Source organism: Sturnus vulgaris, chromosome 16, assembly GCF_052056855.1.
Source record: "Sturnus vulgaris isolate bStuVul1 chromosome 16, bStuVul1.hap1, whole genome shotgun sequence".
NCBI classification, from domain to species: Eukaryota; Metazoa; Chordata; class Aves; order Passeriformes; family Sturnidae; genus Sturnus; species Sturnus vulgaris.
In genome coordinates this window covers 11,178,554-11,197,515 of record NC_142258.1, presented here as the reverse complement: position 1 = coordinate 11,197,515, position 18,962 = coordinate 11,178,554, and the positions used below count along the sequence as shown (strand labels likewise).

The following is an 18,962-nucleotide window of genomic DNA, read 5'->3' as shown; positions in this document are numbered from 1 at the left end:
TTAAATGAACTGAACAAACATACTGCACCTGAGAAACCCTCCTGCCCTCCTCTTTACAGGTGTTTCCACATTTCAGTAACAAGTTACTTGTGCTCCAAAACTTTTTTTTTTTCCCAGAAAATCTTTCAGTAATTGAAAACTGCATAAGGAATGCCTCAAAGTATGGACTTCACCAAATTAGTGCAGCACAAATACTGAAGCACATAAAATCCAATCATCGAAGACCCAAAAGGCACCCAAAATCTACTGTTAGCCGCTTTTTATTCTGAAATAGGAAGGACTGTGTTTCTAAAGATAGACCCTAAAAGCTGCCACCATCCCATAATTAATGTGAAAACTTAGTGACATTCAGATATAAGCTCAATTTTATATCAGTCTAAACAACACTAAATATAATTAGGGCTTACTACTGCTGACCAGAGCCTCTGATTCCCAGAAAGAGTTTGGAAAAAAATCGTGACATTTGCTGAAAGCCTGTAAAGACAATCCAAGTACCAGTAAAAACACTCCTGGGATGGTGCAATTCTCACCAGCTTGATGGAAATGCAAAGCACAGGAAAACTTTCTCCACTTAAGGCATGCCAGTTAAACACTTCCCTCTATCACTAACCTACACATTCAGACAACAAAACCAAAGTAAACAACTAGTTTGCCTTGACTGGAAATAAGGGATAGTTAAAAGCACTGCAAGATACAAACGAAAAAGAGAATCAAACATACCTAGAACTTGCACCTTCTGTTTTGGTTATGAATACAGGGAACACATTACAGAGGGAATCTATTACTCTATAAAGAGATCTTACCTTTAGAGACTCCAGATTTCACTTTACACCATTGATAATATTAGACTTGAGAATCTGGACCACAAAATTTTGTACAGGCAGGCAGAGTCCAGTCTACCACAAAGACTCTACCACGAGCTTTACAAACAAACTAGTAAAATAATTTTTCCATTTCTCTTTTTTGTACATGGCTCCTTTCCTGGAAAACCTTTTATTTGTTAAGCTCCAATGTGACTAGTTAGGACATAAAAAAACCAAACCCCAAAAAAACCTCCAAACCCCAAAACTATTAAAAAGAAAGCCCCACAAAGTTTCCCCAAAACAACCAATGAAGATTATACAATTGTCAACACTTAAGGAAAAAGAAAACCACACCTTTAGCAAAATCTCATGAATGAAAACGTTTCCCAAAACTCTACTTCCAAGGAGAGGAGAAATCTTCTTCAGTGTCCACGTCATCACTCATCGAAAAAAATTTTATAGAAAATTTTATTCAACATACAACATTTTCCAGCAAAAAAAGGCAATATACAGGAAGAGGAGTTGTACACTGAGGCTACAGAAACAAAATAAAATACTGGAAAAGAATGTAAAATTAAGTGTGAATTGCTGATTCTATCTTTACTGCACTCAAAACTAGACACGCGGCTGGCATTAGCTCCAAAGAAAAGGAAGCAGTCTGGGGACTGAAATAAAACTACACACAATGAATATCAACATCAGTGAAATTCACTTGCAGACTCACCCAATAAAATTAACCTCCAAGTGTTAAATTGTACATGTTCATTCATTAAATATACAATTTCTTTTTTCGTTTTTTTTTTCTTCTTTTTTCGTTTTTTTTCCTCCTTTTTTATACAAAGTCAACAGCTTACTAAACACTAGTGAGCATGCCCTCTGTGCTAAAAGGCTAGTTCTTGTGTTTTCCCCATCTCTTCCCATGGTAACTAAATTAATGATATTTATAATCTTTTCACTTGCTTTTGCCAACTTTTGAGTGTCATTCTATTTGCCAGAAGGTGGCATAATCCATCGCAACGGTTGGAAATTTAACAAAAAAAACCCAAATATCTCTTTTTAGGACTCGGGGCATCCACTTGGCAAAACGGGATGCAAAGTATTGACTAAATTAAATGAAAACTAGTTCATTAAAAAAGATTCTATGAAGCTGGAGGAGACAAAAATCCCAAATAAGTGCCAACAATGTACACAATGAAGTAGAGATTGCTATTTATTGATGATGTGAGTTTTTCTTTTGCATTTACAAATGCACAAAAATGTCATTTAAAGTATAACTGAAGGAAATAAATCTGATGTGAGTCTAAACATAAGACTTACCAGCTGCAGTGATGGTGAACACCACATGGGAAGGGCAGCCAGTCAGCTTATGCCATCTATAAACGTACTACAGACAAATAATTTTGCCAATGTCAACTGTTCTACTAAACTCTTCCCTCATTATGCTGACAATTGCCTTGCATTACGTTTACCATAAAATAACTCTCATTGGCATCCAAGCTTTTATAAAAACACCTTCATTTTGCTCAAAAAGGGCAGTCAATAGATACAGAGAAGCCAAACTGAACAGCCTCAACAAAATAAAATTAACATCAGCAGCAAATCCTCTTGCTGAAGACTTCAGATATAGTGCACGTGTACCAAAGTTCTACAGTTGTTAAAAAGGTGCACACACACACTTATTTTTGTCCCTTGCCTTGACAATCTGGTTAAGTAAGTCAGTTATGGATTTTAATAGCTTTTTCAAGGTAAGTGTAGCGACTTCTCTTTGGGGCTTTATTGAAATGGTCAAGCCCTAGCCATGGCCTTGGATGAGACATGTTGCCTAGAAAAGAAAAGAGAAAAAAAAAATAATGAAGTTTTAAGACTAAATTGAAAAAACGTTTCCATTGCACAAACTACTCCTGTGTGCTCTGCCCATGGTTTGGTGGGAGTCACAGGGAGGGCAGAGGAGTGCAGAGCAGCCCACAGCCAGCCAGGCTTTCCTTCCAACAGCACATCCACAACCTCCTCCAGGTACCTGCTTTTTCTCTTCTTCAGTCACCTACAGGAGTTTACAGCACTGAAGGGTGCTCTAAAGCAAAATAACCACTGTTATGGCCATATAAGAGGCACATCAGAGTACCAGATTTCACCAAAGTGCTGAGCCTGTTTCAAACAGGGAGGAATCTGCCACTGAAACACCACAACCAACAGTATTTACCATAATCTCTGCTATTCCTATCACCTGGTTTAAGTGGGAATATCTGTTAAATTCATGTAAAACGCAAATAATGCTAATTAAGAAATCATTAAACTGTCCCTCCTCTTTATTTTCTAAGAAAAAACCCTAGTCACTTAGATTGCAAAGAAAATATACAGATTTTTTCATTTGTTCAACCCAATATTATTTATTCTACTGCTAGGTTTCATGAAAACCACAGTCCACATATTTCTTCCAAAAGGGAGAAATTCTCTTTTAAGATATTCTCATTGCAGAGCATCCAATGTTCTTTGAAGTGAAATGATAAAGGCAGAAACTAAAGAGGCCCCCAGCAAGGGAAGCACATTCTACATTCAAAGCCATCAGCTGCAACCACTAAAGCATAAAACACGTGACCTTGTTGGTTGCCTGCATCTGCATTTTGTGATAAATTTCTTCAATCAAAATTATTTTGGTTTTTTTTTCTTGTTTGACAAAATGGTCAATATCAAATTAAAAGAGAACTGCCAATCTTAGTGGGAGAATTTGAATGTTTCTGAAGAAAGACATTAGGTCTTACATGGTTGGTGGCAGCACAGTCATGGCTGATGTCAGTGTACCTTGGCAAAAGCAGAGGGACACAACTGACATCAGCTATGCCAATCCAACTGCACAATGCCACCACAGCTTTGGTTCCATCAGTCCAGTGTGTGCTAAAATTTAGTATTTGTAGAAATTAATTCTATCAAAGCATACCATATCACAGGGGTGAATTCCATGAACTCTCAAATTAAAACCTTTTGCTCTCACATTCCCTACAATTCCCACAAACAGTTCAAGTTCTCCCTTTTGCACATTCTGACATGTTCTGTGCCTTTGCCCTGGTCACCTGGTTAGTTTTTCAAGCTCTTTTGGCACCACTGGCTCTGCCTTGCTCACCAAGTCCAGCAGCTCATCCCATACTATTGCCTTTCCCTCCCTGACCCAAGAGAGATGACTCCCAGAATAAAATTAGGACTCTGTCTGCTCTGACCACACAAGAGAGAGTTTATCTGTCTGTGGAGAAATGTCCACCTCCAAGCTGACCATCCAGAGACGCTTCACAAGCAGAGCACAGAGGTCCTGCAGTGCCACACTCGTGGCTCTGGGGTGACTGCAGCTGCAGGCACTCACAGCTCTGACAAGCCATGACCCTGCCTGTGCCACACACACAACAAAAGCACTGTTTGCTAGGCTCCTGCAAGTGCCCAGTAATAACACAGGTCTAACTCTCTGCAGGTTTTGAAATAAATGGACAGTTACAGGATTTCTTTACAACTGTTACATCAATCCAGAGCACAGCTGGGAAAAACTGGAGAAAGCTCGACCCTAGCAAAACCTACCACATAAACCAGGATTCCTAATGGTCAGAAAAACAGAACTGCAGAGAGTCAGTGCAACCCACAGAGAGGAATACTCAGCTAAGCTGGGAGAAGAAACCCCAATGAATTCAAGGGTTTCAATGGATCCCTGACTGTGGATGCAAAGGTGCCATTCCCAAACAGAACTCTCCAAAGAGGAAAAGGAGATTTGGATTTAGAAGCACTGGTGCAGTTGCCCAGAGGAGCTGTAGCTGCTCCATCCCTGGAAGTGTCCAAGGCCAGGTTTGATGGAGCCCTGAGTCTGGTGTGTGGCATCCATGGAACAGGGTGGAATGGGAGGCTCTTTAAGGCACTTCCCAGCCCAAAGCTTTCTATAACTATAAAAACACTCCTGTGGTGGAACTCCTGAAGGATTAATCTGTTTTCTCCCATGTGTAAATGTCTAAGAAAACAGAGGTTTAAATGTCAGTCAAGTAAACAAGATGGCAAGTCCATCCAGAGACAAATTTAGATGGAGCTGCATTTGTACCTTGGTGAATCATCTCTTAGGGGGAAAAAAATCTAAGCAGTGTCTAATTGACATATTTAATGCCCTTGTTAGAATCTTCAGATTCATTGAGGATATCAAGAATAAAGAAGAATTAACTTTTCATGACAATCAAACATGCAAGGGGGTAGATGGACAATAAAGACAAGGTGCAATTGATACTGCAATGTGTATTATACTGGACCCATTTGGTCATTCACATGCAATCTTTTAACTCAAAAGGAAATAGATTACTTATCTATATGCCTATAAAATAATTATTCTCAGACTAACACATATATATTAACACTGCTCAGTGTGCACACAGGTGTATATAAATTCCTGTTTAGTCACTACATCAAATATATTTCATGTAAAAAGAACAAACTCTTTCTGCATCCTGAGTTAAGGATAAACACATAATAACAACTTGCAGAGAAATTTCAGCAGGCAAAAGAAAAGTGAAGTTGTCTAACAACTTACCAGGTTGGGACTCAAAATCTTTCAAGTTCACTTCATACTCATCTTCATTGAGATACTGGTGTCGGCCCATCATTACAATGGCAAATTTAAACTATACAAAGAAAAACAACACAAAACCCAAGTGGTAGGACACAACATTGAAATAAAGTCTTCAAGCCTAAGTTCATTGGTTATAAGTAGTGTTCTTCAGGGGTTGAAAAAGGCCAATCCTGCTTAAAACCCTCATCAACAACTTGGATAATGGGACACAATAAATGCTCTGGAAATCATGAACCCACATCCTGGAATACTGTGTCCAGGTTCAAGCCCTCCAGGGAAAAGACAGGGCAACAAACTGCAGCAAGTGCAGCCACAGTCCAGTGAGACCATGAGAGGACTGGGGGAGAATCTGGTGTACAGGAACCTCTGGGAAATGGCTTCTGTTTAGCCCAAAGAAAAGGAGGACAGGGTATCTACAGCTTTCCAGTACCTGAAGGATGGTGCACAGGAACAGGCTCTTTGCAAAAAAACTGCACAGAGGTGACCTCCACGAGTTGCAAAATGAAACATTCTGGTTGTATGCAAGGAAAGCAAAGCCTTCCCAATGATAGTGGCAATACTCTAAAACACAGTGTCCAGAACAGGGCAGAATTCCCACCCTTGGGAATTTACAAATTGCAACTAAAAAACCCTGCACAACCTGACTGAGTCACAGACTGCTCTGAGCAGGAATGTAATGTGGGGGTGGCTTCTAAAGGTCCCTCATCAGCTACACTTTTCTGGGTTACTTTAATGTTTTGCAGAATATCTCTCTTGATGCAGTATAGAAATACTGATTCTACCCACCCTAACTGATTAGTCCTAGAAAAAGCATTATTTCAGTCAAGCAGCTGTTCTATTACACAAAATCTACACTTATCCCAAGTCTGTGGTGTACCAACCTACTACAATAAACTCATTTAGGGTTTACAGTCAGCAATAAAAACTCTCCCAACTTGAAATTACCTTTTCAAATTCTTTTTCTTGTATGTCCAGCATTGTCTGAATCCGCTTCATAACCTCTCTGAAGTGTTCACCCTAATAATTGCAACAAGATTTTTAATGTCAAAAAAATCAAGGAAAAGAAAGAGAAGCTGTTAGTATTTCCTGCTTCAAGCTTCATTGAAAAACAATGCCTTAAACTCTGTTATTTACAAAATTACACAAGTATCAAAATAATTCTCTACAATATGGAAGAACAGCAGGCAACTTTGCTCTAAATTCAGAAACTTTAAGTATTACTGATTCATCATTATGCAAACTGCCCCATAAATTGGCCAGGCACTGCCACTGATATGTGCAAGTCAGGTTAAAGTTAAGTAGGAAAGTTAGAAAATCAGCAGCAAAACAGGAATTTGTAACAAAACCCCATATTCTTGCTAAGCATATTACTACTTATTGTAATATATTTTTGCTCCCTATGTACACTGCCCAAAAAGTGACAGATACCATCAATTTAAAGATTAATAATATATATTAACTGTCATAACAAGAAAATGCAGAACAAATGGCTTCCACCAAAAATCACCACACAGGTTTTACTCTTTGATCAAAAATATGGAAATCAGTAAAATTCTAATTTTAGAGTTTTAGAAGTAGAGAGATATGGACATATTTCTAATTCCCAAATTTTTAAAGTTATTTTCATACAAAGTAACATACATAAACTAGAAAAAATTTAGAAGCAAATGCCTAAGTGCTCCCAGAAATACATACTGATATTAAGAGAATCAGGGTGGCATTCAGGGTGACAGCACCACAGAAAAACTTGAGAATTTAAATTAAGCTTTCAAAATTAGCTTTTGTTCTTGTACCAACTTTCAGCCCTAGCAGACAGAGCACATCAAATTGCAGAAGGGATGAAATGCAAAGTCATCTCAGGAAGTGATGGAGAGAGCAACCCCATTTTCCATAATCTTGTCTGGTGAGAGCAATCATGGCAGGGCCACTTTTGCCAACTCTGCACTGCAGTTACTGAAGTGCTGCTGGAAATAGGGCTCTGGTTTGTTGGGGGATTCTGCAGGGGCAGGGGATGACAGCTGCTGCCAAATGCCAGCTCTAGGTCTTGCACAGGCTCACTGAAACACTGAACAGCCTGGATATGCAAAAGGAACTGAGCTGGGAAATGATTTAAGCATAAAAAGGCACAGACAGGGCAGAACCTTTGCTACAAGAGCTGTGCTCTCCTACACTCTCTTCTTGTACTGATGCATTTCTTTGACAGCACCTAAAGAAAACATCATCAGTATAATCCCACAGGGAGCAAAAGGGAAGAATACTGCACCTGGTGTATCCTCAGCAAGAATGGAATTCCAAATGTCCCGAAAACCTCTTTGTGGAAATGTGCCACTGTGATTAGCATCTCATTTTCTTTATCTATATCTACCTGGTCCAGAGGAATTTCCTAGATCCAAACAGAGAATTGTGACTCCAATCAGCTAAACTTCCACAAAAAGAAACTAAAGTTTTAAAGTAATTTTTCTAGTTATTAAGAAACTGAAAGCATTATTACTGTTACTGATTTCAAATAATTCTATTCAAAAACAAATAGAAGAGCCACGTTGTTTGACAGTCTTTTACCAGAGTCCCTCATCCCTGGCATGAAAGCACTTCAGCTTCCCCTACTCAGGAAATATTCTCTGGTTTCTCTGAATGGCTTTTTTGACAAGAAATCTTCTATCAGTCCAGAACTAGCTGACAGTAGCACAGGCCTCTTGTCAGCTCCTCATTACAATTTACGCTGGGAACTTTTTTTTTGATTTCTGATCTCTCAGGCAAGCTAGCAGATCTAAATGATGATATGTTTAGGGAAAACAAATCACACATTAAGTATCAAATTTTCCTCAAGAACCTCAAATGTATCAGAAAAGGAAACAAAACCTTCTAGAATATTAGAGTAAAAAAGTGGGTTCTAAGCATAAACATTTCTATCATGAACTCTCAAATAAACCTTGGAATTACTGCTAAGACATTAAATATCCTATGGGCAGGCTCTTGCAAAGTCTTCATGTATTGTTATAAAAACATGTAAAACTGAAAGAATGAAACCATTACAGGGAAGCAGATGGAACAAAGGATGATCTTTTTAAAAGCATTATCTTTAAAAATACATGCAATATTATCATGTAATCTTAATACAAACATCACAATATTTGAAGATTAGCACCCAGAAAAAGAAAATTACCACTTGAAAGAGTTTCCTCTCTCAAAGTCAGGCTTTAAAGCTTCTCTAAGACAAGCACAACTCACCTCTATTCGAAACGTTCGACTTGTTGCAGGTGACAAACACTCTAACAGCTCATCCTCCTGATGGACACCAATTATTTTGTAACTTACAATTTCTAGCAGCCTTAAAGATAAACAGGAAAAAAAGTGAATTAAAGAAAATCAATGCAACATTTTAAATTCTACAGATACTTTGCTGCATAAAATTTACACGATCACATAGAAGAAATCATAGTCTTCCAGCTTTACCTTAATTTCCCTGAACCTTTTTCAGAGAGTTCTACAACTTTTTTACATTCTTCTAACAGGTCCCGCACACACCCATGTTTATCTGGATATACTGTTATTTCCTGTGGAATTTGAAACACAAAAGTCATTAGAAAATCTGAAAATGTAAACAACCACATTAAAGCACAGAACACACCAGACTGTTCTCCTTAACTACTCATCTTGAAAAGATAACTTAAGTCAGTACCTATGTCATCTTCAACATTTTTGTTAACAGAGCTGATTTTTTTTTTACCTTTTTTTGGTGCTCTTTGTTTTTGTTTTTTTTTTTTTTGTTGTTTGTTTATTTTGTTAGGTTTTTTTACATTATGTACAACTTTGTTCTAATTCTGTGTTACTCACGGGTAGAGTGTGTGACCCATAAGCACACCCACACCAGCTCTGACACAGAAATGACAGCAAATGTGTAATGGCTTCACTCACCTCTTCCCTAAACTGGCTATTTAGCCATATGCATTTAAAACTTCTTCTGTTTTCAAAATCAGTTATCTTCATTTTGAGCTTAAGAAAAAAAAGAAAAACACTTTAGGCATACTTTGAATAGGGCAGAATTATTTTTTATAACTCACCCCAATAAAAGGAAAAGACTCTTACCTGTTGATAGTAGAGTTTTTTCGGTTGCCTAGGCTTGAAGAACTGCAGAAGATCTCTTAAAGTACCTTCATAATTATGTCTAAGAGGATTACCAGGGCCATCCCTATAACTACAGAAGGAAAGAAAACACGTTCTTAAAATCCACCTCTTCAAAATCCATCACTTCTCAGTAAATTGAAGCATCAAGAACATTTTTATTACTGGCTTCCAGTTTCACATAATTGCTAACACAGCCTAAGCAGCACAACACACAGAACTTTAGTGATTTTTAAACACAGCTGGGCTGTGGGAACAGAAAACCATTCAGGGTGTGTGTTAACCATTCAGGGTGTGTGTTAACTCTCCTGATGTTTACAAGCTCACCGTCAGCCTGCAGGCTGGCAGACCTACATTCCTCTGAAATTACTGGCATAGCAGCACATGCTTTAGATTGTGAAAGATTAATTTGTGGAGCCACATGACACAGCAAATTCCACAGTGACCACAGAGCACTGGAAACTACACAGAGCTACTCAAATTCTCACTGATGATGAAGGGAGATAGCCTCAGGTAACTAAAGAGCATCTACACTTCCATGAAAACAGAAAACTAAGTTAGAAAACTAAGTTTTGTGTGTGCATTATTCCTATACACAGAGCCATAATACACTACTTTCTGCTACAGTTTCATACAGATTCAAATCTAGTTTTACACAAACATGTAAAACCATCACTTGAACCAGAAATATCCCTCTGAGTTCCTGTGAACTTGTTAGATTGTTGTCATCTTCATAAAACCTTATTTGCAGACTTTGAGGTAGGAGGGGGGAATTCTGTGGAGTAACTCCTGCATTTAAACTTGTAAAATCACCAAAAATACTGCTTTATGTGCTGTTTCTGCTCTCCTCCATTCTAGAAATCTGCATTCACTGAAACAGCACTTGCATTAACTTAGCAATTTGTCTCACAGCATCAGGCTTTGAAGTAATTAATCATTTTTAAAATGACATTTACTAGAACTCTTCTAAAACATGCAATTCTTTGAGGGTCTAGAGACAGACATTGCAATACTTCAACTGTCAAAGCAACCTGCTGTGCTTGCCACAAAGGTAACATCTCACTGGTAGAGAATTAGTTAAAGACCTGGAAAAGGCTAATTTTTGAGGAACAGCTTAGACACAGAATATTAAGGAATTCATCTTACCCTTGGGACTTGAAAAACTGTAATAGCATTGGATCCGTGTTAAGTCTCTGAGCGACTGTCTTTGCAACCTGAAAATAAATTTTCGGTAAGTTCTGAATTGTTTCACACATTTATGACATTGCTCTACAATTATACAGTCATTCATTCCATGACAGGAACATTATGCTACTGGAATTCTGAGAGAACCCACTATGCCTACCTCCCCAAGGCTAAATAAACTAGTATTGTTAGCTTCTGAACAGTTGATAATAAGATATTCTAAGGAAAAAAAGAGGAAACTGTTTTATGACATAAGTTACTGTTGCCAAAAGGCCACTAAATCCACAACAATTGGTCCATTCTTATTTTGCTTGTTTTTGTTGTTTGGTTGCTTTTTGCTGTTGGTTTTGTTTGTTTGTTTGTTTTTTTTACATATAGTATTAGGGAAATAAGGAAGACTTGCTCTGAAGATTCCCACTCCTTCAAGGAAACAAAAGAGAAACAGGACACATGCCTGAAAGTAATTCATCCTATTGGATAAAGTAACAACAAAGCCTGGGTCATTTGGGATGGTTTTGTCACAGAAAATGACATCCACACGGTGATAGAGGTCTCGGAAGTATTCCTTAGCTGTTGGGAGCTCGCTGTTATCATTTTCTGGGTCATCCCTACAAGAGCAAACAAATAATGACACCATTACACATCACACTGTTACACACACAGGCAGCTGGGGCTTTTAAAAACATGTTCTACAGTAAGTCAGCAACAGTGGAGAGATAGAGAGATGAAGTTTAGAAACCTTTTGCAAGAGCCACCACTGGTACACAGTAGGACTGGTGCAGCCAGCAGTGACCCAGAGCCCGGCGTGTCTGTGCTGCAGGGCCCGGTGGCCTCGCCTGCTGGGCTGCTCCCTTGGCAGCCTGGCCCTGCTCCTGGTTCCTGTGGGTCCACAGCACCATTGCAGCAGGAGCTGCCCCTCCCTCCCACCCTGGCACATCCCTGTGTGTCTGTACCAATGCTGCACAGCTTTCCATGAACCCCTGTATCAATCACTTTGCACAGAGGCCGGATGGACAACATTCCTTAGCACAGAAAGGCAGAACAGTGGGCATAGGGGCTGGTTTGGGTCACTCCTGACTGGTACCCCAACTTCTCTGCAGAGAAATAGCACCAGGGTACAAGCTGTGCACTTACCCAGGAGTCAGCAGCCAGCCAAGGGTGCATAACACCAACTGGGTCAACTGGGAATGCGAGTTCCAAGGCATGACATGAGAAATACATTCATCTCACATAATCTGGGGTAAGAGTGCTGAAGATAGACTAGCTGGCTTCCACCCACTGTCAGCCCATGGAGAGAAACAGAGCAACACAGTTGGGTGTGACCATCAGGAGTGAGAGCATAGAAATGCTGATTTATAGCCCTGCCAAGCTTATGAAAGATTCCTTTATTGGATACAAGATGCAGGAGCTCCCCTTTTGCCTTGGAGAAATCTCCAGCTGAAGCACCAGTACACCCACGAGTGGCACGTGCTCAGGCAAACTAGGAGCATCTCATCACCACAGACCAGTAAGGACCTGACTGTGAGCACAAGGGAGAGGCAAAAAGGGAAAGCAGTTTAGTGTAGTTCTGGGCTGAAAGAGCTCCAAGAGCCTTGTCCAGTGGCCATGGTACTGAGCCCAAGATCTGAAATGCTGGAAGGCTCCTTGGTGTCTGCATTACAGAGGCTCCAGTACAAAGCTGCACAAATCAGATGCATTGCTGAACACACTCTGGCAATATTATGAGCTATTTTAGGTTATTGGTTTTCTAAACTAGGAGGACACCTTTTCCTTAAGTAATGTGGCACGTGATACTCAAATACCACTGATATTTCCTCATTCCCCCTTTGAATAAACAAATGAGAACTGCAGAGAACACATCTACTATTGGAATGTAATACTTTGCTCTTGATAAGAAAGCTTAAAGGAAGTTCAGCTTTCAAAGTCAACCAGGTGATTGAATTGCAATAAGGGACCCCGTAAAATACATACTTCTGAAACACTATGATGTCACCATCCATGAGTTCATCGAGAGCTTTATCAAGAGATACATCATAGTCTTGAATCCTTTCTGTTAAATTGGGTTTAACTTCCTGCAATAAAGAATAAAAATTATTGATCACAGAAAAAAAGAGAAAAATAAAGGTCACAATAGTGAAGAAATCATCAGATAAGCTAACATGTATATTCTTTCAACTGAAACAAATGCATAGATATGTATCAATACAAATCCAATATATGTATTATTAAATATCTATAGGCATATTACATACTTATACTGGCAGGCTGACCTCTGGGCTGACCCAGGGATAAAAGCATCTGTGCAAACAAACTGGAATGACACTGTAACCCTGACCTGCCCAGAGCAAGGAGTATAGCTTTGCTTTTTAGGATGGCAGTGTGTGTGCTGCCCTGGAACCACCAGAGAGAGCAGCAGGACTGCTACTATAAATTGCAACAAAAAACCAATTCCTTATTCTTACTCTAGCAAGGACTTTACCTTGGCAAGATCTGCTTCATCAGCACACTGCTTGTGTATTTGGGCAGAAACAGCATAGCAGACTAAGGATTTTGTTTGCTGATTTTGGCTGGGGGAAGGAAGGAGAAGATGCAACATTTTCTCAACTTCACTAAGGTGGGCACTGAAAACATGATGGCCAATAATGTCAGCAGCATTAGCTCCTCTAACTCAGCAACACAGGTTTAGAACAACAAAGCTGCTCATATAGGACCTCATTGAGACTTTTTTTTGTCTTAAAGTTTTCCATTTTTATCTTTCAATATAAAATCTGTTTGAAGGTAACTGCTGCTACTCTTTTGCAGCACTGTAGACTTCAGAATTACAGATTACAGCGCTGATGATTTATAAATTACCATTGTTATGAGCAACTTTTTAAAATTAGTAATTTCTTTCTTTACAGCATGCAAAAGACAAAAAGTTACAAAAAGTCTATCAATTCAAACCTCATAGAGGATAAGGTTAGTTTCTTGTGGAAATCCTGCTCTCTCACACATAACTGGAAGCAAGTCACCTGTTGGGAGAAAAAAAAAGGAATGTAAAATGTGTTGCACTAATTGCTACTGAGACCAACCACTGAAAGGAGAGAATCCCTTTCTTTACCCTGGGTTCTACAATGCCTAAGAAAGAGAGCCTTCCACATTAAATTTTCCCTTGTTGACATTCAACCAGACACACATTTATGGTTTCTTTCCACTTCATTTGAACAACAAAAATATGCACCAGTTCATTGAAAATAACACTGCTCCTTCCCCAGAGAAAAGGTTTAGTATCTTTAAAAAAATAATTCATGACAGTTAAAATACAGGATTAAGAAATATGCATAAGTTAACAAAATGAGACATTCAAAATGAAAAACTACTAAATGTTTTTAGTCAGTGGGTATTTGCAGAATGCCTTAAATGGACCCATATGAAAATTAAGGCTCACACACAATTCAGGCTGAGCAGCTGCTCAGGCTGCCATGGTGAGAGGTTGTAGAAGAGTTATTTGAAAAGCTGTTGGGAGGAAAGTAGCAAATCCCAAAGCTTTACAACAGGTCTGAAACAGCTGTAACAGCTGGTGAGTACAGCAACAATGAACTGACCACCTGTGGGGTTTGGAGGCTCAGACCTGCAGAAAATGTCACTGACACCACGTGGGGAAGAAAACTCTCAGGTGCTAGGTGAAATAAGAATTTGCTTCTGTGATGTACCTTTGGTTTCAGTGATGAAATTATTATTAAAGGATAAGTATGTGCAATCTACTCTAAAAACTTCAATAAGTACAATGAAATTGAAATTGAGAACTCACGTATTTTACAGGATATAGGGGTGTAGATATGTCCACAATAATTCAAACTCCGAGTCTTCGGATCATACATCTTCAGAAACAACATTACATCATCTACAAATTAAAACACAAGATTTGATTTTAAGTGAGGCTTGGGGGGAGGAGGAAGGAGATCACCTAGATGTTTTTATTTGCACAGTAACAAATGTATCTTTGATTTATTAATTTGGTGCCATTAAAATATAGAGAGAAATTTATTCAGTGAGTCTAAAAACATGCAAAGATTGTCTTCCACTTCAGGAGAAATGAAAGAAAAACTGGATGAGAAAAACTAATTTCAGCACTGTAGTAGTTTGATGGATACATCAACAATATAGCTGAAAAAAGGAGTGCACAGTGTTTTTGGAGATACACACAAAATGAAAGTACTTTGTATTTTAGAAATGTTTAGCCCATATGCTTACGATCTTTATCAAATTTGGGTAATGTTGCTCCAGTAGCAGCCATCTCTGGATCTACTGTTTCCAAAAATATTGTCCATGGATTCTCATTGTCACTGAGCTCAATCATCTACGTAGAAAGATGTGAGAGAAGAAAAATAAAAGTCTCTGAAGACCATAATACAACCTGGTATCTGCATTTTAATCAGTACAAGAACTTCAAGATATTCTACAAGTGGGATAGTTTTATTTTAAAGTTGTGTTAAAGGCAGTTTAAGAAATTTATTAAGACAAACAAATACAGATATAAAACTACTAAAAACTTTGATGAAGTAGTAAGTTTTACTTAAAATAAACCCACTTCTTTATCTTCTAAAAGTTTACCTACAGCTACCTTTAAAATGGCAAGGACATGACTTAATTTCAGAATAAAAGGACAGTGAAACCAATCTCTATTTTCTGTGGTATTTAGACACGTTTTACATTTTAAGCAACAGAATTCCTTAAATCCAGAGGGTTTTCCCCTTTTGTCAAAGGGACATTTGTGTTTTAATCTAACATAAGAAACCATGATCAAATCTTTTTTCCAAAGCAGAAAAATCATGCACCAACTACACTCCTGCTTCCTATCCAAATTAATCCACTCAACACCAAGTCATCCCAAGTATCAAACTTCACAAGATACAATGAAATTAATTTTAAATTGAAAGTCTGAAAAATCTAATGTCTCAAAGTTAGATATTCTTTAAGAGAGCTAAAAATCATGGGAGATATACAGAAGTAATATCATCTCTCAGTGACTACTTACCGTTTTATTGCCATCTGCTTCATTATCTAACATTGCAGGTCTCTTTGTTCCATTACTTCTAGCTTGCATTGGCCATAATCTGATTTGATCCTGGGGAAATCCCTAAAATAAATAAAAATTGTGACAGGAAACTAAATCAAAACAAGGGAAAAACAGGCTAAAGATGCTTTCATCAAATTCAAAAAAATCTTCTGTGTTAAAAGGTTTAAATTATGATTGCTGCCAATATGTGGAGAAGGGCTATAAAACAACCATAATGTAACAAAATAAATACATGCAGGTAGGTATTCAGCTACAGAAAACTCACCATTGTTTGAGAGAGGTTTTGAACAAATTCTGTAAGTGTGGAGTTTTTTAATACTTTGAAAACAGTGTATTTCACTTTTTCTTCATCATACATATCATTGCCTTGGTGACCACAGAACTGATCCTCTGCCACTATCTGAAAAACGACATTTAAAGGTTACTATTCACATTAGCCCAGCTGCACCACATAATACCTTCTCAGGATGCTTTACTATTAAACCTCACTGGCCCTCTGGCACAATGCTCATGTTCTCAGGCAGCAAATTTACAAGAATAGAGATTATAATGAAATTTAAAAATCGTGATTGATAATCTCATCAGTGCAAGTAATTACAATACATTAATTCTTACAAATCCCGAGCAATTAAAAACCAGTCTTAGATCCCAAGTCTTGGAACGTGCTCTAACAATCTTGGCACTTGGAGAAAATAAAAAGGCTACATAATTCTGTGACTGGTGCAATGTAAAGAGGCCATTGAACCCTTTCCCTGTATTTGCAAGGTCCCACTGCAAACTCAGTGTAAATGCAGGGCAGAACGAGCTGGACTTCACCAGTATCTCTGCTCATCACCACCAGAGAGAACAGGCAAGGAAACATGGAGGCACATGGAAAATGGGTTCTATTTCCCTGTGCCAGATGGGCTCTGGAAAGAGCCATAAACAGGGTTCCTTAAGGCAATTCATAACTATCTAGTCCATCTGGCTTTTCTAAAAAGATAATTGCAAATATAAGCACTCTCTCCTCCTGCTTCTACTTGATGAGCTCAGTTTGGCAATAGTCCAGACCTGCAGCCTATGGCTAGATACATTCTAATTTTAGAAAATAATTCCTGAAGGAGATAAAAGTGCAGTGGTAGGGCAGCCATTTGAAATAACCTGGTCCTTTTACCTGAACTTACTACTTTTACTAACAAGCACAATAAACTCTAAAGTAAGCAGAAATGTTTACAACATACAGTACTGTGTGTTTTATTATGATTCCTTGCATATGTAAATATACTTAAAAGCACTAAAATAATAATTTCCTCTTCAAACACTACTTCAGAACAAATATTTAAGAAAAAATGAAAATCAAGGTTTGCCTTCAGGGTGGTTCAGTATTCTAAATTTTCATGGTAAAGTAGTTGTAACTGAATCTGTTTCAAAAGCTGACCTGCACTTGCATATAGAGGTGAGCTTCCTGCCTTTCCTTCCTCTTCTGAGCTTCTATCCTTTTCTCTTCTTGTAGCCTTTCTACAAGTTGTTGAGGAATATCATGGTCGGTGACAGGTTGCAAAACTTCACCTATAAAGCAAATTTTATGATGTTATTTCAAGACTTACATCAAACAGCTCCTTCTTCATATATGCTTGACTTCCCTCTGATTTGAAGTCAAAACCAGCTTTCTTCAGCTTTCACTTAAAAACATGGTTTGATATCATCATGCTTTGGCAAAAGAAGCACTTCTATGACAAGCCAAAAAGCACTACTTCCATGAAATATATATCATAGACTTTTGAATGAAATATTCAGTTCAGAATGAAAAAAATATTTGTCACCACTCCATTTTTAAGCATATATGTATCTACACGTTTACAATCAATTTGATTTCATTCCATTACCGAAGTCAGTTCACTAAGTTTTCCATCCTATAAACCAGCCAAGGTTGAAGCACTTTGCAGGTGCCTTACTGAAGTAAAAGATGACCCAGAGCAGCTTAAACTTTCCAAACACGAGAGAACGGCCGGTTGATCTTGCGGGATCTTTACGTTCCTGAGGACACACACATTCACAGAGCTGGGGAATTACAGCTTGGAAATCCTTTCCAGGCCTGGATTTCTCCTGACTCTCAGCTCCATTCCCAGGCTGACAAGCTGACTGCAGCTTCAGTTAGGGAGGAGTCTCCCAAGGTGAGAACATGGTGACAAACAGAGTGGGATTCATAATAAAGATTAACCCCTGGTGTCTTTCCCGTGGGACACATCCTGAGGTGCTGTCCCAAGGATGTTTTTCCCAATTGTCCAATGAGCTCCTGTCCTGTCCTGGCTGCACATAACACACTTTAAATCCGGGCTGTCTGTACAATAAACTTGGCCTTTTTCCCCAAAAAGCTCCGTGTGTGTTGCTGTCCTTTCTCTCTCTTTGCAGCGCAGTGACCACACGTTCCCACTGTAAATAACGCAGTCCTGTTGTGCAGGAACACTGCCAACAGTTCAGAGGTGAGCCAGCCCTGCCTGCCTGCCTGCAGGTCCCTGTGAGCACAGAGGGGACACGTACTGAGCTTGGACTCCCTGATGTAGACCAGCATGTAGGCGTTGGTGCAGTGCCGCACGGACAGGTCGTCGTCGTGCCCCCCGTAGTTGTGCTCGATCGCCTCCTCCTTCGTGCACCTCGACACTACATCGTCATCGAATTTACACCACTGGCGAGGAAAGTTTCAGAGAAAGGTGATTTTACACGTAAAAACATGTTCCTGAATGATAAATTAATCCTATTTCTGGCATGTCTTTCTGCTCTTTGAAGTAACTAAAATTACTTTCAAGCGGCATGGCTTTTAAAAGGAAATCTAGTTCAGTATAATTTGTGCTACCTGCTACTTGTGCTCAGCATAAGGAAGTCCATAAATACCAAACCTTTACTGATCATTTTACAATGAGCACAATAATTATTCTAAGAAGCTTTTCATAAGACTGTTATTCAAATATCTAGTATTTCTGTAGGAAACAGAAAAACTGATGTTATCTGTTGTAAAATGAAATAAAAAAGCAATGATGCACAAGACATCTAGTAATTCTTTGCACGTTTAGACCAATATACATCAAATTTTAAATTAAAACATTAAAGTCAATTAAGAATAAATTACAAATAGCAACAACTTCGCAGTAAAATCTGACTTCTACCCTTACTGTGAACAATCATGTACACACAAAACCAGTCAACTCTCGGGAAGAGGCACCTGACC

The 18,962-nt window shown here is 38.6% G+C and overlaps 1 protein-coding gene across 2 annotated transcripts in view; it reads right to left on the bottom strand.

Moving 5' to 3' along the window:
• Positions 1 to 1,995: 1,995 nt before the first annotated feature.
• The window catches only part of USP7 (ubiquitin specific peptidase 7), a 67,533-nt gene continuing 50,566 nt past the window's right edge, over positions 1,996 to 18,962 (bottom strand). For both annotated transcript variants that reach the window (XM_014894584.2, XM_014894592.2), the window contains 18 exons: positions 18,278 to 18,422; positions 17,175 to 17,305; positions 16,023 to 16,157; positions 15,716 to 15,817; positions 14,932 to 15,037; positions 14,489 to 14,581; positions 13,642 to 13,709; positions 12,670 to 12,770; positions 11,153 to 11,306; positions 10,660 to 10,727; positions 9,478 to 9,586; positions 9,307 to 9,384; positions 8,845 to 8,945; positions 8,620 to 8,719; positions 7,655 to 7,774; positions 6,337 to 6,408; positions 5,353 to 5,443; positions 1,996 to 2,625 (listed from right to left, as the gene is read on the bottom strand). In XM_014894584.2, coding sequence (XP_014750070.1) covers positions 2,519 to 2,625; positions 5,353 to 5,443; positions 6,337 to 6,408; positions 7,655 to 7,774; positions 8,620 to 8,719; positions 8,845 to 8,945; positions 9,307 to 9,384; positions 9,478 to 9,586; positions 10,660 to 10,727; positions 11,153 to 11,306; positions 12,670 to 12,770; positions 13,642 to 13,709; positions 14,489 to 14,581; positions 14,932 to 15,037; positions 15,716 to 15,817; positions 16,023 to 16,157; positions 17,175 to 17,305; positions 18,278 to 18,422 — 1,881 coding nt within the window. In that variant the 3' untranslated portion in view covers positions 1,996 to 2,518. The remainder of the gene's footprint in view (positions 2,626 to 5,352; positions 5,444 to 6,336; positions 6,409 to 7,654; positions 7,775 to 8,619; positions 8,720 to 8,844; positions 8,946 to 9,306; positions 9,385 to 9,477; positions 9,587 to 10,659; positions 10,728 to 11,152; positions 11,307 to 12,669; positions 12,771 to 13,641; positions 13,710 to 14,488; positions 14,582 to 14,931; positions 15,038 to 15,715; positions 15,818 to 16,022; positions 16,158 to 17,174; positions 17,306 to 18,277; positions 18,423 to 18,962) is intronic.